At 46.4% G+C, this 23,731-nt stretch overlaps 1 protein-coding gene across 1 annotated transcript in view; it reads right to left on the bottom strand.

Moving 5' to 3' along the window:
- Positions 1-2,179: 2,179 nt before the first annotated feature.
- LOC144094482 (uncharacterized) overlaps positions 2,180-23,731 on the bottom strand; it is a 30,774-nt gene continuing 9,222 nt past the window's right edge. Inside the window, exons 2-6 of the mRNA XM_077628409.1 lie at positions 21,728-21,877; positions 19,133-19,287; positions 4,384-6,031; positions 3,574-3,723; positions 2,180-2,308 (exon numbers count right to left, since the gene is read on the bottom strand). Of these exons, the coding sequence (XP_077484535.1) occupies positions 2,281-2,308; positions 3,574-3,723; positions 4,384-6,031; positions 19,133-19,287; positions 21,728-21,877 (2,131 nt within the window). The 3' untranslated portion in view covers positions 2,180-2,280. The remainder of the gene's footprint in view (positions 2,309-3,573; positions 3,724-4,383; positions 6,032-19,132; positions 19,288-21,727; positions 21,878-23,731) is intronic.

Here is a 23,731-nt window from a genome sequence, read left to right as displayed (position 1 = left end):
TACGGCATGCTCGCAGTACAACCGATAACGTCATAAACTCTGAGAGACACTGTAGAAAGAGGTATCGCAGTAGGTATGCTGCTGAAAAAAATGACACAACGGCTACCACTGGTCAACACGAGATTCAGCGGCAGCTCTTAAGGCATTTATACCTCACAGTAGGTCACGGCAGAAAATATAAGAGCAACCTCACATCTGCATGGTTCTAGGGTGTTTTTTTAGTTTTCCACAAACAGTCATTTCTCGTCTTGGTCTCTCCAGTCCGCTACTTTGGAATCCCTTCGCCGGTGATCCTCTCCCCGGGTTGCGCGTTTCGCAGCAGCTGCCGCAGGTGGACCGTGCTACACTTTATCTCCACTCTCGCCCTACCCTCCCTCCTCCTTCATTCCTACGCTCTCGTCTATACGCTCTCGTTTCATGCCCAGTTTTCCTGGATGCATGGAAGATAGGAGCGTCCCCTTTGAAACTAAGTGATGGCACTTGCCACCATGTTATGAATTGGTGGTAAAATTCGCCCTTTTCTCGAAAAACGTTTTCAGTCCTTCACTCCTAACCCTATGTCACCTCTTTGCTTTCGAGCTACCTATCTCCCAATAGCCTTTTGTCAACTTCCACCGCATATTTATTTACATGACCATTGTCATGTAAATAAATATGCGGTATAAAGACATCCTGACCTAGCTTCAAAGAGATCACTGCCTCTTGAGTTATCATAGAACGAATCCTTCGGTATCTTACTTTTCTAGTACCGATATAGTTCTACACACTGCTTCTGTTATATTGAACTGATCCAGTTTTTACCTCCCGCGTTTTTTACATGTCGTTTAATGCTCCTTTTTTCTCCGTCCTTGAACTGGACCTCACCAAATAGCGCCATATGTTGGCTGTCAATAGCCCACACCACGTAAGCCAAAGGAAACATTCTGATTTTTAATTGAGAGAAAACAAAAAGTGCGTGGAGGTAGTGCGCGATGATGTCAATATTACTGATTTTAATGATACTGATTCTTACGCGCTGCAGAATATTCTACCACTAAAATCATTCATTGAATACAGGGCTCTACTGACGGTACATGCATGTCTTGTGGACAATCACCTGTTACCCTTATCCATTTTCACTCTGCCATTGCATCGCACCCGTAACACTGCACATGGAAATTTCCTTCTTCGGAAGACGAAAAATGTTTACAGAGAAAGCACCATAGCTCGTGGGAAAAAGCTGTGGAATGCCCTTACAGACGACGCAAAGCAAATCAGTAATTTTCAAGTCCTGTTAAAAAAAATATTATAAATCAGAGTGATGTGAGTGTACTTTCTCTGCGATTTGTTTTTCTTTGAATGCCAGATTGAGTAGAGAGTTCGTATTTCTATGTATATACATATTTAATGAGTTTATACCTTTCTTGGTTAAGTATATTTCAACTTTCTGTTTTAATGTAAGTGCCGTCATCATGTGTACTGTAAGTAGTTTTTTTCTTGTGCCTGCTCTTAGTTTCACTAAATATGATTTGCATGGATCCCAACTAGCTTTCGGCTATGGATCCAGATGTTGTTTAAAACATGCTTTGTATAAATGTTCAGAAATAAAATTAAACTCAATTCAATTTAAATATGATTTCTCAAATGCTTTCTCCGCTCGCACGAGCTAATTCAGACGGACTTGCCCGGCGTGGTGTCTCAGCGGTTAGCGCGTTCGGCTGCTATGCCTGCCTACGCGCGTTCGATGCTAGCCGCTGCGCCAGCGTTTCCAACGAGGCGAAACGTGAGGCGTGCGAGTACTTAGCGTGGTACGTGCACGTTGAAGAAGCCCATGTGCTCGAAAACAATCCGGAGGCCTCAGCTACGGCATCTCTCATAGCCCATATTGCTTTGGGGTATTGAACCCCATATGCCGTCTGCACCATACCTGTACTGGCGGCCATGGGAAAACAATAGGGCCTTCCAGGTATTCAAACTTCCCGCAAAAATTTTTGATACTAAGTGCCATGCAGCACGTGGCAGCAGCCCAGCAAACTGGAAGCGCTTTTTTCAAATTTTCTGGGCTCGTGCCTTGCGCGAATCCACTTTGTGTTTGGAACGAGTTGCCAAGACTAACCTTCACTCGTTCCTTGCATTCCCAATAATCTAAACACTCCTGACGATTAACCAACTATTACATTGAAGAGACAGGCGCAGGATAGTGGAAGAACGTTGTATTAAAGAAAAGAAACATGAGAGAGGTGCTGTTGACTAGACTTGTCCAGGTGATGTAGGCATGTTTTTCTGTGACGGAGTGGCTTTTTATGCATTGTCAGGTGCCGTCGCATTTCTAAAAGGAAGGAAATAACGGGAATAGTCAGATATAAACATGGAATGCTGTACCTGTGTTTCATCAACATTGACTACAGTTTCTCAACACCACGGGCAACTGGCGGTTCTCCCTTCAGACGAATTTCTGTTAGCGGGATTAGTGAGTTTACGATGCAAACATTAAACAATTTGTGTGGGCCTCTGCGTCCGCCCTAGACGCACTGTTATGGCAATAAGGAAAAAGCTATACTGCGAAACGCGGCATGCCACGCTGCCTACCTAGTGTTCTGAACACCCAACTTAAGTTGCTTTGGTGCTCTTGAAGTGCAGTCAGAGCACGCCGGACGTTAAAGCTTGATTGGTTTATTTAAACATTACACCCGAATTCCGGTGTAATTTGGGTGTAATTTTTAGATAAGCCAATAAAGCTTTAACACTACGGGTGTAATGTAATCGTATGCGTGGCATGGTAGTATCTTGTAAACAAGCTTTCGAACATCGGTGCTATCATTATCCTTATCAGCCTGACTAGATCCACTGCATGGCGAAAGCCTCACCCATTCTTTGCCAGCTGCGGCCACCGTATCCCCGCAAACTTCATAATCTCATCCGCCCACCCAACTTTTCGCCGCTCCCTGCTACTCCCATTTGCCTTCTCTTGGAACTCACTCCGTTACCGTTAACGACCAGCGATTATCTTGCCTTCGCATCACTTGCCCTGCACAAGCCCATTTCTTCCTCTTTATTTCGACTGCGGTGTCACTAACCCGCATTTGTTCCCTCACCCACTCTGCCCGCTTCCGGTCTCTCAACGATACACCTATCATTTTTCTTTCCATGGCTCACTGCGTTGTTCTTAACATAAGCTGAACCCTTTTCGTTAGCGTCCACATTTCTCCAAAAAACCTCGCAGTAGGGGGATATTACTTTCCGAAAGAAGTACCCCATTCCAATAACAGGGCATAATTGATGATGTTGATGGGCTTCCATCAAACTATCTAATTACCTGACGCTTTATTTGAAAGCCCCAAATAGAATTATTTACTTTTCCCCTCACATCAAACGCCCAATATCCTTTGTTCGTGATTCAGTCGAAACAAAGACAGCTCATTTCTTTTTACCTTATGCCCGGCAACGGCCATTACACGCAAAACGCCCGTTACGCTGCGAATGCGTTCCTTATCAGAAGACTGGATGTTAGGAGATCAGGCCGGCACTGATCAGAAGAATCAGCAAACACTGCGCATTGCGTGAACATTCTGAAATAATTTCAAGTTTACTTACGTTCCCATCAAGAAGGACTTCCATATATTGCAAATTTTATGCAGATTGTCCCTCTTTTTGGTGAACTTGTTCATTTCAATATGTATAACATTTGGGTTCTGGATGGTGTACTTGGGCCATTGTATCACAGGCGGAGGCAGCACTGGTTTTCTGGAAGAAAAGGTTTGGATCATTAGTAAATTGAGCTATTACATCTTAGCTATAGCTATGGCTTTCTGATGCTAAGCTTACACAGATTTCCGATACTGCTTATATGCCCTTGCTGTGTTGAATTAATCCGAAAATGCTTTATAAGTGTGGGATTCTTGGGCCTCATGTTTCAAATTTTGAATATTCTAAGCTGCTGTTAGGAATCATTGAAGATAGTGGTCCACTCTTCCGTTGAGTAGGAAAATATTGTACAATTTGTCCAACGCTACCATCTAGTTGAAAATAGCCATAGAAAACTTATGGAAAAAGTTTTTTACAAAAGCAAAAAAGTTAATAGCACAAAAAATGCAAGGCTGGTAAAGAAAAATGTGTGGATATATTGATTGTTGTCCTGAAATCCTATCCTATATGAAAAAGTTTCGTCAAAACTAAATATCGCTGAAAATATCCTTGTCCAGAATTTCTGGGCATGCTTTGTGGAGTTTTTACAGCAAAATTAATTTTAAATTTCAAATAACGCGCGCTGTCTTATAATCCTCATAGCCAATTAGTTTTAACACATAATAAAAAGGAGATTCAAAATGAAAGAATCTTTTAAGCTCAACTCTGAATTGTGGAGCTTTAGTTTGGGTAGCCATGCACTCAACTTTGCACACTTACCCTGTTTTCACGAACGACGACCAAATCTCAACTACTGTCTTCATGAACGCCTCTTCCTCAGGCGTGTAGTGTAGGCGTTCAGCATACTTGGCTCCGTTCGGACCTAGCTGTTTGGCCAGGAGCTTGCCGTCGTTGAAGAACGGTAGTGATCCAAGAGTGTAAGCGAGATCATCTGCATGAGCCACTCCCATCCACTTGGGCCAGAGGCTGTGCGTCGGCCTGTAGTTGAACAGATATCGGTAGGTGTTTATGCCTTGTTTAGCAGCAATTTGTCCAAAGAAGAAAGTCGGGCAAGTGAACACGGCGTCGCCAATCATCCTGGAGATAGTCGCAGACACTTCGTTTTCCGAAGGCTCGCCCGCTGAATCGTCGAAGTAGGATGCCACAATTTCCTTGCCATCATCTACGTCAATGTTGAACATCTCAGACATTACCACCGAGACCAGAGTGCGGTAATCGCTGAACAGTAGCTTTCCGAATATGGGCACCGACTCCTTGAGTAAGCGGAAGAACACCGTACCTTCGTCGGCCACTGATCCTAGAAGGATATCTTTAGCAGCCAAATGTTTCCAAGTGTCGGCGGATAAAATCTTTCCCGGGATGAAATCATCGTTGTCGGTCGGTGGGTACATCTGCTGGATTAGATCGAGTGAATCAAGTTTCTTGAACACAGCGGAAGCGTCCGCTTTGCGCAAGCAGTCCGCGATAGTCTTGCCCTGTTCTTCGAGCTTCTTGTGCTTATCGTAGCACTTCATTGCCAAGGCGGTGAGGATTACCTTGGCTCTGCCGCCGAACCCTGATCCAAGGATGAGGGTGAGTGGCGTTCCGCTCTGCAGCACCAGCCTCTTGAAAAGGCCACGGCTATGCGGGGACACGGAGTGAATGGCCGCGGAGGCTGCTCCGGCGCTCTGGCCAAGGAGCGTGACCTGTTCGGGGTCGCCGCCGAACCGGTCGATGTTTTTGCGGACCCACTTGAGCACGAGGTTCTGGTCCCACAGGCCCATGTTGCCCAGTATGCCCGCCGCGTCGGAGTGAAAGAACCCGAAAACGCCCAGCCTGTAGTTGAACGACACGAACACAATATCGGTGAGGGCGACGAAGTTGGACGGATTGTACAGGAACAGAGACGAATCGCCCCACTGGAACGCCCCGCCGTGGATGAACACCACCACCGGACGCTTCCGATTGCATCTGCTGTCTTGAGAAGAACACGTGGAGGCGGGTTTCCATATGTTGAGGTAAAGGCAGTCTTCGGACGCAGTATGAAAATAGTCGATGGTCACGTTCGGCAGGAACTTGAGAGGCAGCTGCCAGCAAGCTTTCGGCAGCGTCGTTGCGTTCACAGTTCCCCTCCATCGTATGGGCGGTTGAGGTCTCTTGAAGCGGAGGGGACCGAGCGGAGGCGCAGCGTACGGTATACCCAGGAATGCTTCCACGCTCCGGCCAGCGATGCTCAAACACTTGCCTCTTATAACGCCGCTCTGCGTGCGCACCACGGTGTTGCAGGGATGCGCTCCGTCGGCGAGCGGCCACCGCGAGACACATGCCAAGGCGAACGCTGCGCAGAGCCACGAATGAAGGTGTGACGAGAGGCTCATAGCGGCTACTGCTGTTAGTGGGAAGCGAACTGAGTGCCCGCCGGCTGAGGCTGGAGTCACGCGGGAATGCTACGAGAGAACGAAACGCAGCCATCCTTTTTATTACGAGTGGGCAAGGTTGCGGCAAGCGGTGAGGAAAATAAGAAAAAAGTGAGACGCCAGACAGGCCGCGAGTTGTTTGCGACTAAACACTCGCCGTCTCCCTTCTCGCTGAGATTGGAGGAGGAGGACAAGGGGGAGGGGAAATTGCGGTGCGCACCAAACAGGGAGCAGTAGAAAGGATGGGGCGGTTTTGCATGACTGCCATGGTATGTGACACGTGGCCTGAATGTGTTGTCGTACGGCCGTGCTGGCACGAAATAACACAGCTGATGCTTTCTTACAGCCACCAGTTTTTCTGGACGTTGGCAAAAAAGGGCTACACTGCTGCGCCGCCCGTCCCATGAAAAGAAAACATATAATATAGATTGAGTAAGGGCACGCGCGGTCGTAGGCTGCGGATTGTACTGAATAATTCATGATAGCGAAGAAAGTTGAGTTTTCCAAATCGTTGTTTTTTGCACTTTTTGCTCGTAATTCGCTTTACCTAAGCCCGCCGAGCTACACTGCGGTGGGAAAAGGCATACATTTCTCCCAGTGACTTTTTCTGCCATCCAGGCTATGGCCAGCGTAAGTGCGCGTTTTCTGGAGCCACCGCTTTCACGAATTGAGTGCCCCTCAAGAAGTCGTGATCAATTCCCTCGCCGCTGGCTTCCCTGGAAGCACATAAACCGCGCCTATATAGTGACAGGCCATCATCGCAGTCAGATGTTTGTTTACTTTTTGAAATGTTCGAGATCACGTTCGCGGTTCTCCATGCTGAGTGGGCCAAGTCACGTGATCGCTGTGTGAGCAGAGATGTAGAGGGCGGAGCATGACTGTGGAGCTTTCTTCTCAAGCGAGTGCAGCGTTCTTTTTTTTCTTGTAATGTTGCCTTGTGTCACTGGTTGCAGAGTGCTCTGCAGTCTTCGCAGTTTATCGGTATTTGCAGGAGCTAAAAGTGATGCAAACTTGGCAGTGTACCCAGAGCTCGAGAGATACTTGAACTGGTTCAGGTAGGGTCACTGCGCCAAGCGACAACTCAGAGCACTGAGGAATGTTCTCTCGGAGTCTTTCACAACTTTGCACGCGTTGCAATAAATGCAGCAACCACTGTCCCAGCATGCCGTCACGCAGAATGTCTTTTTTTTCTTCTTTTGGGTTAAAAGTATAATTTAATTTAATTTTAATCTTAGTTCCTTTTTCAGGAACGCCGTGCGGTTAATACAAAATATACATCGTGTCAATTACAGTCCGCGATTTTATTCCGCGCTTAACAGTAATGTAGGAAAAAAAATATGCTTTCAAAGAAAAAACTGAGTTCGTTATTTCTTTCGTTCGCTGAGATATAAGATTTGTGAATGAAATATTTATAAAACACCTTGAAGCGAGTTACGGATTTTTAATTCTTAAACTATAGTATTTGGCGGGGCATAAAGATGAATACAAATATGCTAATTTAGAAAAAACTTGCTGTTAGGCGGCACGGAAACATGTCATGAGCATCATAATCAGCAGAAGCTCAACTGTATCGCTGGACGAAAACTTTCCCCATCTACTTGCGATTAGCCCTCACTTGCGCCAACTGGAAACTTATTAATCTAATCCGCCACCTGGCTGTCTGCCGCTCCCTCCGACGATTGCCAGCCTTTAGAATGCACTCCGTTAATTTAGGGAGCCGCTGCCTCTTTTTCCCTCGCATTACAAGCTCGTCATATGCCCGTTTGTTTCTTGGTTTATTACTTCGCGTTTGTACCCTAACCTACTTTTCTCTTCTTTGGTCTCTGAACGCTACCCTTATTATTTTCCTCTCCATATTTTGTGGCGTGTTAATCAATTGAGCTTCAAGCCTTTTCTTTACCAAACCTGTGCCCCCGAGAGAGCACTGACGAGATGCATATATACTTTTGACCTACATGGTTTAAGTCAAGGATTTCCAATATACCACGTCCAATGATTCGCTGACTCTCGTAAAGTGAGGTTTTCTTTTCACATTTTTGAAGATTACCTTAATTTAGGTCATATGAAATTTTATATTATACCGTGGTAATGAAAGCGTGTACAGGAGAACAAACATCCTCCGCCGCATTTTGTCTTGCGACACGGGAAAACTGGCAGTGCGCTATGCTGAGGAAAGCGACGTATCATTTCTGCGCAATGGGTGCAGTAGTTTCGCGATACGTTCCCTTATAAAAGCTTCTTTAGACAGTCTACAGACTGTCCATAAACTTATGTCTATAAAGTTTATATACTCTCATAGACGAGCCTAGAGAACAGTCTATAAGCAATACAAACCCTATACAGTCTATAAACAACATATAGATTTATGGCCATACACTTTTAATAGACTTGTCTGTAGACAGTTCATAGACTATGAATAGCCAAAAAGAAATATCGATACGAATGCAATAGTGTCCATAAAAGTCTATAAACTGTCTATAGCCCATTTTTATAAGGATTCATCGCACACAGAGCCAACTACCGGCATCTATTACCTGCTGAAAATCAAAGGGCTATAAAGTGCCTCGCGCAGCTCCAGTGCAGCAGTGACTCTGTGATTTGGCCACCGCAACCGGCTTTTGAATTTAGGCGGAAGTCTAGTTCCCAGTCTTATCTATTCGCGGTCTGAACCCTCTCTTGGCTTCGAGTAAAGGAAAGGCGCATCAGAGCCTCATATTGTCGGTGGACATCATCGCCACCTAAAAGCTCGGCTGAGGTGTCTATCGACATTGGGTAAACTTGTAGCAGTAGCACCGGTTTCACGAAGCACAGGTGGCACCGACCGCCGATGAAGACGACACCAAGGGCAATCCAGGGTGGGCTATGCGAGGCTTCTATGCGAGGATCCTATGCGAGGCTCCTATGCGAGGCTCCCATGCGACGCTCCTATGCGAGGATCCTATGCCAGGATCCTATGCGAGGCTCCTATGCGAGGATCCTGTGCGAGGCTCCTTTGCGAGGCTTCTATGCGAGGCTCCTATGCGAGGCTTCTATGCGAGGCTCCTATGCGAGGCTCCTATGCGAGGATCCTATGCGAGGATCCTATGCGAGGATCCTATGCGAGGATCCTATGCGAGGCTCCTATGCGAGGCTCCTATGCGAGGCTCCTATGCGAGGCTCCTATGCGAGGCTCCTATGCCAGGATCCTATGCGAGGCTCCTATGCGAGGATCCTGTGCGAGGCTCCTATGCGAGGCTTCTATGCGAGGCTCCTATGCGAGGCTTCTATGCGAGGCTCCTATGCGAGGCTCCTATGCGAGGCTCCTATGCGAGGCTCCTATGCGAGGCTCCTATGCGAGGATCCTATGCGAGGCTCCTATGCGAGGCTCCTATGCGAGGATCCTATGCGAGGCTCCTATGCGAGGATCCTATGCGAGGCTCCTATGCGAGGCTCCTATGCGAGCCTCCTATGCGAGGCTCCTATGCGAGGATCCTATGCGAGGCTCCTATGCGAGGCTCCTATGCCAGGATCCTATGCGAGGCTCCTATGCGAGGCTCCTATGCGAGGCTCCTATGCGAGGCTTCTATGCGAGGCTCCTATGCGAGGCTTCTATGCGAGGCTCCTATGCGAGGCTCCTATGCGAGGCTTCTATGCGAGGCTCCTGTGCGAGGCTTCTATGCGAGGCTCCTAAGCGAGGATCCTATGCCAGGATCCTATGCGAGGATCCTGTGCGAGGCTCCTATGCGAGGCTCCTATGCGAGGATCCTATGCGAGGCTCCTATGCGAGGCTCCTATGCGAGGCTTCTATGCGAGGATCCTGTGCGAGGCTCCTATGCGAGGCTCCTATGCGAGGATCCTATGCGAGGCTTCTATGCGAGGCTCCTATGCGAGGCTTCTATGCGAGGCTCCTAAGCGAGGATCCTATGCCAGGATCCTATGCGAGGCTCCTATGCGAGGATCCTGTGCGAGGCTCCTATGCGAGGCTTCTATGCGAGGCTTCTATGCGAGGCTCCTATGCGAGGCTCCTATGCGAGGATCCTATGCCAGGATCCTATGCGAGGCTCCTATGCGAGGATCCTGTGCGAGGCTCCTATGCGAGGCTTCTATGCGAGGCTCCTATGCGAGGCTTCTATGCGAGGATCCTATGCGAGGCTCCTATGCGAGGCTCCTATGCGAGGCTCCTATGCGAGGCTCCTATGCGAGGATCCTATGCCAGGATCCTATGCGAGGCTCCTATGCGAGGATCCTGTGCGAGGCTTCTATGCGAGGATCCTATGCGAGGCTCCTATGCGAGGCTCCCATGCGACGCTCCTATGCGAGGATCCTATGCCAGGATCCTATGCGAGGCTCCTATGCGAGGATCCTGTGCGAGGCTCCTATGCGAGGCTTCTATGCGAGGCTCCTATGCGAGGCTTCTATGCGAGGCTTCTATGCGAGGCTCCTATGCGAGGCTCCTATGCGAGGCTCCTATGCGAGGATCCTATGCGAGGATCCTATGCGAGGATCCTATGCGAGGATCCTATGCGAGGATCCTATGCGAGGATCCTATGCGAGGCTCCTATGCGAGGCTCCTATGCGAGGCTCCTATGCCAGGATCCTATGCGAGGCTCCTATGCGAGGATCCTGTGCGAGGCTCCTATGCGAGGCTTCTATGCGAGGCTCCTATGCGAGGCTTCTATGCGAGGCTCCTATGCGAGGCTCCTATGCGAGGCTCCTATGCGAGGCTCCTATGCGAGGCTCCTATGTGAGGCTCCTATGCGAGGATCCTATGCGAGGCTCCTATGCGAGGCTCCTATGCGAGGATCCTATGCGAGGCTTCTATGCGAGGCTCCTATGCGAGGCTCCCATGCGACGCTCCTATGCGAGGATCCTATGCCAGGATCCTATGCGAGGCTCCTATGCGAGGATCCTGTGCGAGGCTCCTATGCGAGGCTCCTATGCGAGGATCCTATGCGAGGCTCCTATGCGAGGCTCCTATGCGAGGCTCCTATGCGAGGATCCTGTGCGAGGCTCCTATGCGAGGCTCCTATGCGAGGATCCTATGCGAAGCTCCTATGCGAGGCTCCTATGCGAGGCTCCTATGCGAGGCTCCTATGCGAGGCTTCTATGCGAGGCTCCTATGCGAGGCTTCTATGCGAGGCTCCTATGCGAGGATCCTATGCGAGGATCCTATGCGAGGCTTCTATGCGAGGCTCCTATGCGAGGCTCCACAGTAAGTAAGACCTTAAAACCAGCACCTGATCGATTTAGTGACTTTTTGCAGTATTGTTGTCTCTCTGAGGCAACCCGTTTTCAGCTGATGCACGGTACTGCGCGTTTTTAATGTAGGTATTTGACTAAGGTCATGAATGCCAGCACCATGTGTCTTCGCCGTCAGTTTCATTAAATAGGATTCGTGCTTAGGAAATTTTTCGCTTGGATGTATTTGGCTTTCTTTGTGTGGCTGCCATCGGGGACTGCTGTACTATCACGACGAAAAGAAATGCGAATAACGCGACGCCTACGCGCTCCAATGTTCAAATTCATTTTACCTGGCTGCTAAGATGATATAGCCGTCCTAGAATGTATCCTGTATTATAGAATGCTGTTCGCATTTCTTTTCATCGCCCATGTACGTCACGTCACGTCTTCTCTGGTATTGACCAGTCGTGCTTATGATGACGGGCGAGGCGGTACGCTTTTTCTTATTGCGGTTATTTTTTTCTAGGTAGGCGCAATAGTTTTCGACCACCTGAAATATTCTGTATCGATTCACACGTCGCCAGTTAAACTCGTCTTTTTTATATTTGTTTCTTTTGCGCTTGTTGGTACACCAGTGCGAGTATGGTACGAGTGTGGTTTATATGTGCTATGTGCATTGGACGCTATAGGAAACCTGCGGTGAAGTTTGCTGTGTCAATTGCAGCGCCGTAATACGCAGGCTAGCGAAGGAGCAACCACCTTTTGGTCCACCCGTTGTGCTTTTCCACGCAACCTTCTTGCGCTTATTGGCATGAGCTTCCGCGCCCTGTCGAAGCCACAAGTGGTGCGCATCAGCTATGTGGGTTACGTCGAGATAAGCTAGGAAAATATGTTGTCAGCCCAGCGCCGGCCTCTAATCATTCAGAATGTGCTCTCTCGTCGGCCCAATCAGTTTTTAGTCGCCGAATGAAACAATTGCAGTGCCACCTGGGCAGCGCGGCATCCCTATAAGGTGACCTTGGCTGGCTTTCTGAAGTGGAAAGTCTGCGCCTGTCTGTGTTGTGCGTGCTTGTTTCCTCGTCCCCTCGTCCTTTCTCATCGCCCGAGCTTAGAGCAGCGTGCATTTGCACTTGGGAGTGTTAAAAAGAAAAAAAAAAAAAGCTTCTGTGTTCTTGAACCCAGATATGAATCGAAGCGTTTAACTGGAAAATCCGACCCGAATACATCTGAGGTATCTGATAGCATCTTTGCAGATGCCCCACTCTTTAAGACGAATAGGGTGCAGGGATTAAGAGGCAGAAGCCGAACTTGAATCACGAACGTAGATTGGTTATCTGAATTATGTTTTCTTGCTGTTCAAAAATGATTCCGGGCCGGATGGAGATCGCATATTCGTATCACGGAATACAAAAAGTAGCAGTAAGAGATTAGGTGGTTCACCTAAGATGCCCCTTGCAAGAAAGTGAAGCCTTCTTTCCGTGCTCCGACATTTTCTTGTGGAGGGAGAAAGAAATATGGCTCCGACCTCATCATAGGATCATTCGAAGCACACGTTCCAGGTTGGCCAAGTTTTGTAAGCAGACCTCTCTTCATGCCGACTCTGTGTGTGGCCAACAATCGTGGAGCGAATCTTGAGAGTCATGCAACATTTTTTTGTATGCTATAATTAAAAATTGCATAAGCAACGCTTTACCGCCGCCATACACGTTAACAGTCTGCATTGTACACTCGCTGCTTTTTTAGGAGTGTGCTGCAGTTAGCAGCGATTATTTTCAAATCCATTTACCACCGTTTATATCACCCAGATGCAGAGGTGGCTTAGAGGTAAAGCATCCGCTTCACAATCAAGGTGACCTCGGTTCGAATCCGGCTGGTGCGCAATTCTCCCCGGGGATAAAAAAAAAAGAAAACTCCACCTGTCGATGTTTGAAAACCCGAAATGGGCAATTGATAAAACTTTATTAAGTAAGACGATTAATTGTGGTAATAGGGAAATTGGATGAACTTACATCAGTGCTTAATCAAGTAAATGGGAGGAGTAGGAACATGTGAAGCTAAGAGAGTCGACGAGTGCAGCAAACAGAGGCAAAGAGAGAAAAAGAGGGGCACAGAGAAACGAGGAGGCGTCGGTGCTTTCGCATTCCTGCAATGCGGGTTACCGCAGTGACCGCAAACGTTTTTACGTCTGAAACGATATTTTTCGGGAACAAGGTAGTGGTAGAGTCACATACTTTCAGCGGAGTGCACTGTGTATGCGCTGTATTAAAGTGTGCGATGTACTGCACCACGCCGAGCACAACGGCTCTAAAAAACACTCAGTAAGATTCTTGGTCGATGCCGCGACCAACTATTCCCCCTATTCAAGCGTCTATTCAGCGCATTCAAGCAACATAACTGTTACGTAACGTTTCTTCATTTCTCTTTCCTGCGAGGAACGGGTTTTCAAAGTTCTAGTTTCGGATGATGTTAGTCTTCAAGCTCTTCACTGCATATTCTTCATATGCCATTTGCGGAAGAGTGCCGCTAGGTGGATTCCTCGATAACGGCACACTTGCTCTTCGCTACCGCAGCTGGATCAGTTGCCTATACCCGTCCTATGTGCGCAAGGCCTTGTCGAATATCACCTGGCGGGAAAAATGCTGAATGCGTGGTAACACTGCCTGCATTAATTGGGCTGCGCTACCGAGATGTCAAAAAAGACAGAAACAAAAAATCCTGCCTAGTTGCCTTAAAAACGCCTGACTTTCTGCCCTGGCGGGGCGTCTGGCGGGGCGTCTGTAGTGCTGATTTCCCCTCGCCCCACGACAGCGTCCGAAGCAAGGCGCATTACTCGCATGCCAGCCATGATCGCGTGATCCCACAAGGCCGCATACACATACTCAGAAATTCTGGACGAAAGCATTTTTCGACGGGAAACAGTTTGTGAACGCAATTGTTTCATATCTTGTAAGACTAAACTATATCAATCAATATGTCCGCAGATCTCCTGTCGGAAGACATGCATTTTTTTTCTGCTGCTAATCTTTTTACTGTTGTCAAAAACGTTCCCGATTGGTTTTCTATGGTAGGCTTAAGCGCTCGATGCGAGAGACGGAAAACTTTATAAGAAAGATCTTGTTATGCACCGGGACAATGAAGCATTACCTTTATTAGTAGATTACAATATTCGAATATTCAAAAATTTTTGTCCAAGATTGCTGGACATGATACCTCTATAATTCGGACTTGATGGGAACCAAAAATTTGTTCCAATTAAGCGAACTTACAATTAAAAGGAACCCAATCTGGTTCCTTTTAACACGCTTGATCCTGATGGGAACAAAACGCCACTTCGGATAAACCTAAGTTCGAATGGAGCGAGCTCACACGTACGAGAGTCTATTGTACTACATTTGTACTAAATGCGAGTCACGTGGTGTGTGTTTAGCATGAAATACATGAATAAATTGGATACAGCTCTGAGTACATTTTTTTTTCACTTCTTCCTGCATATACAAAGAAGAAGCCCCTAACTCCACTCACTCCTTTCACTATTTTCAAGCGGAGTGCGATAGATTAAATGCAAAACACGATGACTGCCGAGAAAAACCAAGATAATGGAAGAATCAAGAACGAAAAACAAACTGCATTTTGTTGAAGTGCCTGTTCCAGATACGCCACATTATTAGGACGCAGCTGACAAGAATATCGTATGTTACACCTTTTCACTGTGACCGCTTTCGCTGTGAAAACTGTGCTCAAAGGTTGTCAAGGTCGGAATGAAAAAGCATGGAGACTATCCTGCGACATCAACCTGACAATGCTAGATAGCGCTATCCTGAGCAAGACTTCTCAGGAGAGTTGTAAACGTCCTCACAGTCGTTCTGAAAATGCGTCATTGCATCGAGATACGCATTTTGACAGCGCGAGACCCAAACACCCTACTATTCCAATTATTTAGTGAAACGCTCATTACTTTACTGAGACATAATATACCTTTGGGATAACTGCATAATGTTTCTGGTCTGTGTTGAACGGGAATGGAAATTGCGCCTCTTGTATGCAGGTCAGCAGTCCGTACGGTGAATGGAGAATAGAGTTCAGAATCAGTCTTCAGAATAAAAATCGGTCTTTATTTGTTAATATATTACATACGTACAGCATATCATACAGAAGGAGGTCCCGAAGTCAAAGACTGTAATGGGACCTCCTCTCAAGAAGTCAAGAAGACGTCATTTGCGCTACCTGCATTCTACAGTGAGAAACATCCGATGCAGCTTACGGCATCTCTCCTTTTTTCGTTGAAATGACACTCAATAAAAGTTGAATAGGCTTACATCAATAGACTACAGCGTTATAATCAGAAAGAGACCTCTGTTACCGAAAATGGAACTTTTCTAAGGGAGGGAAAACAAAAACAAAAATAAAGGTGTCGCCATCACCGGCGAATTTCGCAAGTAGAGTGCGTGCTTCGACGCAGATAATTAGAGCGGATCCCAGAGGCTGTATATTACCACGGCATTCACTTGAAAATGCTGGTCACAGAGTCCTTTTCGATGTAGACTTCATTACAAACATCATTATAATGAAACGGTTTACAATGAAATAATGAATATAACGAAGGAATAACAATTCCTCTTTGGAAGCTCGCTCAACACGAGCTATAACGAAGCTACGGCTATAACGAAGCAGTCGCCGGGCCCCTTCAACTTGTTAGAACGAATTTAAACATTTGAATTGAGTGGATCAAAAAGATTCATCCTTAACACAAGGCACTCTAATCCTCTGTTTGGCATACCATAGCAATAGTTGCTTTTGCGCAGTAATACTCAATATATAAGCATCAATTTGAATTAAGAAGCAAGAAAAATTTGAAGTGTAATTTTCTCAGCAGCAAACGCGTTCTTTCTGCCGCACAAATTTCAGCATACCGAGAAAGAGAAAACTAACCTCGTCTAGCTAACTAACGAGAAAAAACTAACCTTGTCACTTCCTTGAACTGTGTTTCTCTCGGTGAATAAGAACTCCATTGGTGAGTAAGAACTGACGTGCAGAGAAAGCCTCAGACGATTCGTCGTTTCTTCACGTCGAGTGCAGGGCGCGACCGAAGGCGCATCTGTTGTGCAGCGGAAGGCTTTCGCTTCTCCTAGAGCCACCTTTGTTCAACGCTGCGAAAGGGGTATGCCTAGGACCGCTGGGTGGGAATCACGCTAGGCTAGCGAAATTTCTGCCACGTTTTCGTTATTTCATCCCCATAGTAATTCTGCCACTTTCGTGCAACCGCCCCCGGTGACCAGTTGCACACCGCTTGAAAATCTATCGCACCACGGTCTTTGTAAATCATATGGCAATTGGTTTGCTAGCTTCCTACAAGAGAGGATAAGCGACTTGACCTGCGGTAAAAAAAAATATAATCCTTTTTGCGTGGCAGCTGGATTTTTTAAGGTATCCTACTCGGGACCTCTTTTATTAAGTCTTTTTATCAACGATTTAGATGTTGTAGTGGCTCATTCTCAGATGCCGCAATATTCTAACGACTTAAAAATACTCGCTTTTGTCCGTTACTCTCGCGACTGCAGGTTATTCCAAGAGGATGCCAGCCCGGTCCAAAGGTGGTGCGCGACGAACTGGTGGAGACTAATTTCAGACTGCAGTGATACTGTCAATGCTCCAGAGAAACGTGATCGAATTTTTTTACACCCTTAACATCCAGGCCATAGCAAGGGTGCCTGTTCTTGATATAGGCGCCCAACTGGATGCCAAGTTGTAGTTTTCGCCCCACATTATGCGGCTGTGGAGCGCATCGCATGGTGACACGCGTTGCGGAGCTTTGCTAGTAGCGTGCTTGATAGGTATGAACTGAATACTCGTGCTTGCTAGCCCTTTATCCACCAACCACGAGCTGTACTCACACACGTCTGGCCAGATGCTGCGCTGCACCCACTGCCAAATACGTGTTACGGTCGCCAATTGCGTTGATTGCAATTATAAGCACCAGAGGGCTGTAGCGCCTGTGAAAAGCGTTGGCGCCTTTAACACGTGTTTTAAGCCTGACAAAAGTCATTTTCGCAAAATATTTGGCGATTTTGGTACATTTTTTGGGAACTAATTTGGTGATTAAATGGCTAGAGCATGGTATGCATGCGTTGCTTCAAATACAGTCTGCCGAAGCTCTCCCTTCTCCCTGAAAAGGTACAAAAGAGGTTCGCAATGAGCATCTTGGCTCGCCTTAACTGCTTACCCGCTTCCCGGGACGGTTACAGTGCTGCACTGCGCGCCCTGGGGCTAAACGATATGAAGACACGGTGGCAGTCGCCTGATATTGTTTTCATGTATAAATGGATTCATGGAAAATTGACTATACGCACCTGGCATCGATGATCAAGTTGCGTGTGTCTAGATTGACTTTACAACCAACACGTGTGTTCGACGCCTCTCCATGCAACATGAGCCGCATTGTGCGAATGGTGACTCTTAACGATTTGTGATGGCATCCCACCTTGATCTATTTCAACGGTACTTCACCGCTTTCAAGTGGGGCTTGCAGAGCTCAATCGGCCTCAACTTTTCTTGGCATTTGTTGTGTCATTTATTATTTCCCTCGGGTTGTTGTGCTCATCTGTCGTTTTCTGTATTCATCACCGCATGCACCACTGCGTTAAGCCTGTGGTTGTTCGTAGGCGCCTGTAAGAAGTAAGTAAAATATAAATAGGAAATATGCTTACCTTTCTCACATAGCTCCACCGAGCGCTGTATTATCCGGGACAAAAATAACTGATCCCCGCTCCCTCCTCGAAGTTTTGAACCCTGCTGCACTTCATGCAGGCTCCACCTGACACTCCTGGTGCCAAGACTGGCGTACTGCGCTGGTCTTGGCACCAGGAGTGCATTGTCAAATCCGAAACCTAGAGTAGGGCCAGTTACTTTTGTTTTCGACCTTTACTCAGTTTTACTACAGCCGGGAACAGCACCAGAATATATGCTGTTCGATGCAAAGTTTAGGCGTGCTCAAATTGATGATCCGATGTGGAGCCTTTTGGCTTCATTCATGATGTGCTGCATAGTTCTAAAAGGAGAAGCTCCAAAATCGCTTACCTTTCATGTTTTGAAGCAGAAAAAAAATCGTTTTCACGAAAATATATCGCGCGTGACACGCTGAGCATAACATGTGAAGGGAAAAATTTGCGAATACCACATGTTTGAAATAGAACCCAAGTAGAAATGAATGATAAAAAATGACTGAAAAGCATAACCTGGTATGAAGAAAGAATCGTTGTGGAAAATCTGAGAGCACAGGCTTTACGAAGAAGAAGAGAAAACACGGAATTTATTAGAGTATTTAGCGCGTTGAATTGGTTGTATTCAGTGACTGCTAGCATTCTTCGGGTCCTTCGTGTCGTCTCTGTGCTATGATCTTCCAGAAGACCGGCGTTACCAGGCGCAGTGAATCAACATTTGGCAGAATTAATACTAAAAACAGATTCAAAATTCTACCCAGCTACGCCGTCACTATCACATGATGCCCAGCCCGAAGGAAAATAAAGCTTTAGCGCTTATGAACACGGTACGCATTTTTTGCGCTTTTGTGGTAGAGGCTTTAGGAATCGATTAAATGGCGCATAATAGCGTGAACAAGCCTCAAACAAACCTCTTCATTAACTTGTGTGCGAGAATAACAGATTAGAGCTTAGAAAAATCTCCTGCGCCTCGAGGCAAACGGGATTCTTGTAGCCTCGGTGTTTTCTTGGTACCTTCAATTTCCTCTTCCCGAGGCTGGCCATTTTTCACCTGCCGCATATACTTATATCGGCGGGGTCAGCTTTGCTGCACGTTTGAGAGGTTGTCTTGCGCACTTTCCTGTTTTTTTCCAGTGGCAGGGATGTAGCAAGCTTGTACAACAACCAGTAATTAAGCAGCAAACAAGGCGCTCGGGAAAGCGATTACCGCAGCATAAAATCAAGTAAACAGTTAACAAAGAGTCAAGCCCGCGAAAGAAATAAACAAGATGAGGGCAGAGCACAGGTACGTGGACGGACTGGCTGTTATCTGTCCGGTGTTGTCGACCTCGTTGCTCTTGTCATTGCTTGATGCTTCGTCCGGAATGAAGGAGCGCTCTTTTGGCTTCGACCTGCATGCAGAGAGTAGTGCGATGTAACCGACTTAATATTATCCGGTAAAAGCGCTCACGGTTCTTGTGCCCCTTCCCCCCTATACCCATTGTGGTACTTCCAATACCTTGTGAGAAGATTAAAGGAGCCCCGAGGCATATATCGAAAGAAGCAGTTCCTGTGTACGCCTGACGTTTTTCTGTAACGCAATTGTTGTTGAGCTTGCTATATTTACTATTTAATGTCCAGTGATTAATCCTTTGATTATTACTTTGAGCTTGCATACAAAGTTTGGCGATAAACATGTCCTCGGCAGCCAGCACTTTCCGGTCAAAACGTATCAGCGTCACTACGAAGAAGTTATGTGTTGAAAAAGAGGGCTAGAAGTCAGCGTTGGACAACTTCTCCTCTCCCAATTTGTGGCAACTTGTGCGTGAAAAATAGGAAGGCATTTCTTGCATTAAAAAATGAATATTCCCCTCAGGCTTTCGAGTTGGCCCGATGCCTTCCAGTTGGTCTTTCACACAACTTGGACCAGCCGGCTGCTGTCAAGAGATTGGCCACCAATCGCACTGCCTCCACTTAATAAAAAACGGTAAAGAACTGTAAAATGAGTAGCAGGGTACGAGCTGTAAATGTAACTGCTCGAACCGTTAATACCGTCTTCAAGACCAGCTTCTAGGATTTGTTGGGCACTGAAAGGTCTTTATGTCAAGTACTTGGTCATTCGGTCATATATTTAGCTCTGCTACAATTTTTGTTTCATATTTGAATGTCTAGTTTATGTTGCTGCATTGATTAAAACGCGCATTTCGCAAACACTTGTATCTTTCTGAAAACGCGCATGTGTTTCGTATTGTCGCTCTACAATAGCGCACAAATGTTACTTAGTGAATGTTTCCTTGATATAGAAGTGGCAGTAAAGTTAAGGGCACCTGCATTATTTCTGAACACGTTTCACATCTTACCTCTACCTTAGCCGCAGGCGAATTTGAAAAGTTTTTGTTGAATTATGATTGAAAACCGTTTTCTTCTTGACACTACTTTTATACTGGAATTTAGTGTCAAACAGTCGCCTTTCTTCTTTTCTCCTCCTCAAATATTCTTTGCCGTCTTTCACATTTTATTAAAAAGTTGATGTTGTGGCATACAAAACATTACTATGGCAGGAACGACCTCAAAAAGAAATAAAACACACAATTAATTAGGTGTATTCCCACTCCAAAAAAAAAAAATCCTGGATTAAGCGCCTTGTGTCTGCTGACTGAATGAACTTTGAAAAACCAAAAGATGACCTTTGAGACTATCTGTATCGAACATCCCCGAAGCAACCGGTTATCTGTGCAGAAGAAAGTGCAGAGAAAATCAGACACTTTTATTCAGCTGTTAAGCAGGGAAGATGCCGCGAGTGCGTTCACCGTACGACGCATCCGATCGTCTTCTGCCATCACGGAACAAGCCGGTGCACCGTTGGTTTTGTTACGTAAAAGATACGTTGTGTTTGAATGTTCGCGGAAGGCGTCATCGCTCAAGGGTACGGGCACCGCCTCAAGCCTCTCTTGTTTCCTTTTCCGTACTGAGTCGAGGGATAATAACAATCAGAGTGTAGCCTCTCCCACGCTCGAGGTACCTAAGTGCGGTGGCAGAATGACGTAAATGTACGTTATTCACAGCGGCAGCGACTTTGGCCTATGCAACTTCGTGAGAAAATGTTTGAGTTGGACCGACCGAAGAAAGCAGTCATGCAGGCGAAGAAGAATATAAAAGGACGGAAAGGTTCCCAGGGTGCTGCCATGCAAAATATAGGTTACAGCTGGTCGGTGATCGGAAAAGCCCATGTAGCTTTTCCGCGGTCACTACATAATCAGGGTTAGTTGCTTTAAATGCGCAACTTGACTGGCTTTTCTATCTCATCGTAGAGTTTTAGCGCTTTCCAAATATATCGGGCCTTTTAGCATAGCCGAAAACACGAGGGCACCGGTTCTCAGTTGACGCCATTGCCCCAGAAGCAACTGCCAGTGTGCGGGTTTCTTGCAGAAGCGCTGCGGAGATACACTGCGGTGGAGATACACTGCGTGATTCCATGTGTATGGCGAGTGAGTAACATCTCAGCAATCAGCTTCGTGAACGTACGAGAGGTACAATGTTACCTTCAACAGCAAGTAAGCCTGGAGTGAGCCCGTTGAGGATTCCGATTTATAGTGAAATAACGCGCCCTTAAAAAGGGCACCCAAGTTCCACTAACATTTAGTGCACATTGTTATTTGCATCCACGGGTAAGTGCAGAACTTTCGAGCAGTGCTGGGCTGTCGATGCTTCCAGAACTAACCTCCAGGCACTGCAGTGTTGCACCTCCTATCAAGCGCGATAGTCCATGCTATTTGCGGTGCAGTAGCCGATTTAAAACAAAGGAAACAGACAAGAAAGGCGCTTGCTATTTTCTCCATGGCGAATACTTACTCCCTGAGAAGCACTGGCTTCCACACTTCGCAAATTTTCCTCTTTGGCTCGACAATAGTGGTGTAGTTATTCGGTTCCAGGTAGATCACCCAGGATTCGTCAAGCGTGTACTTAGGCCACTTGCCGCCCGTCAAAGGAACCTTCGGTTTCCTGCAGGAAAAAAAAAACGTGGGACAATTTAGCAACAACCCTAGACGTCTTTCGTCATGACCACAACTGGGATTGCATAAATATAAACTGTCTCTCGGTTTGCAACATCGAACTGCCTTTCCCGTGACAGCGGGTGGCTGATATGCCGCATAATCCTTTCACAATTGCATCCGCCTGAGCAGTGTCAGGGCAAATGAATCTTTCTTTTTAAATATTGCTGCATGTCAACGCACCCGACACGTGTCTAGACTTTAGTGGCTTGTGAAATTCATGCGCCTCAAGTGGCTCGGCTACAGCGAGCCTTGTCGTGACTCAGGTATGATGAGCAGCATAAAGAGCCGCTATGCTTTGGAAGCGGATGATACCATGATGTCGCTACCGCTATGCGGAACTTATGTTTAAAAGTTGGCAGCGTTTCTATGCGGATCTGGCCGCATCAAAGTGAATATCAGTCTTAATGCGAGAGGCAAGTAAAACGAAACGCACTGTGTATCATAAACTTTTGATGAAGAGGATGGCGCGTGTGTAGTGTGAGATATTACTCAACGCAAGACCGCTCATTTTTCTGGACTATTAGATACACAAGCAAGCAGTGTTGGGAATATTGTGTGCCATTTAGGTGATTCTACCTTAGGAGGAGACACTGGTCTAAATATGAAAATTTTTATTTTTAGACATTTCTTACTAACATTAGTTGTGTATATTTATTTACTCCTGTTTTCAAAAATATAGTTATTTTCAGTATCCATTAATTAGATTCCATATTATGACAAAATAACAAGCCTAACTGGGTAATTTCTTACGGGTTGGTAACACTTCTACTCAATACTTTCTGGCTCCGGCTGAAATGGCGCTCCAGCCAAAGACCTGCGATATGGAGCTATGCTTTTCATATTGGTAGTGAGGAACATCATCATATAAAATACTGAATTATGTCAAAGCACTATAATCATGAGACATAATTAGGCGGCACTATTGTTAACAAAATTTTATATGTTCACCTCACCCATAAAAAAATAACATAGATCCATATTTTAGTTCTTTATGAATTGAGCGGTATACAGTTAACTGATATTTCACCAAGAAAACACAGCGAAGGCTACTCATGTTGGCTACTCATGTTGACAAAAAACACGAAGCTGAGAAATAATAATAATAATAATTGGTTTTGGGGTAAAGGAAATGGCGCAGTACCTGTCTCATATATCTTTGGACACCTGAACCGCGCCGTAAGGGAAAGGATAAATGAGGGAGTGAAAGAAGAAAGAGGCGCCGTAGTGGAGGGCTCCGGAATAATTTCGACCACCTGGGGATCTTTAACGTGCACTGACATCGCACAGCACACGGGCGCCTTAGCGTTCTGCCTCCAAAGAAACGCAGCCGCCGCGGTCGGGTTCGAACCCGGGAACTTCAGTCAGTAGCCGAGCGCCCTAACCACTGAGCCATCACGGTGGGTAAGCTGAGAAAATCGCAGTTCAAGTTTTGACACCACCGCTAGGAATTCTATGCGGAATCTTCGACAAAGATTTTATCGAGATGTAGCGTACATATATCTCTTTCCTTGTAGAGCAGAAGAAAGAATGTCTTATTTCATTTAGGAATATTTTTTTTAGTTGTCGAAGACGAAAAGAATGGTGAAGTGGCGAAAAATGATTGCTTCAGAAGTTATGCGTTGACTTCTTTTTGAGACAACCTCGGATCACATCCGAAATGTTTGCATTAAATAACGGTTACTCAAAGCCATAAACGTGTAGAACGTTTCGCGTTCACTCTTACAGCGCGACTGCGGCAGCAGCCGCCACCACCTCGCACAACGCCGCTCCTAGTCGGGTGGAGACAATCTGAGGGACCACG

This window comes from Amblyomma americanum, chromosome 6 (assembly GCF_052857255.1).
Source record: "Amblyomma americanum isolate KBUSLIRL-KWMA chromosome 6, ASM5285725v1, whole genome shotgun sequence".
Classification (NCBI taxonomy): domain Eukaryota; kingdom Metazoa; phylum Arthropoda; class Arachnida; order Ixodida; family Ixodidae; genus Amblyomma; species Amblyomma americanum.
The sequence above is the reverse complement of the archived record's forward strand: the minus strand, read 5'-3'. Positions and strand labels throughout refer to the sequence as shown.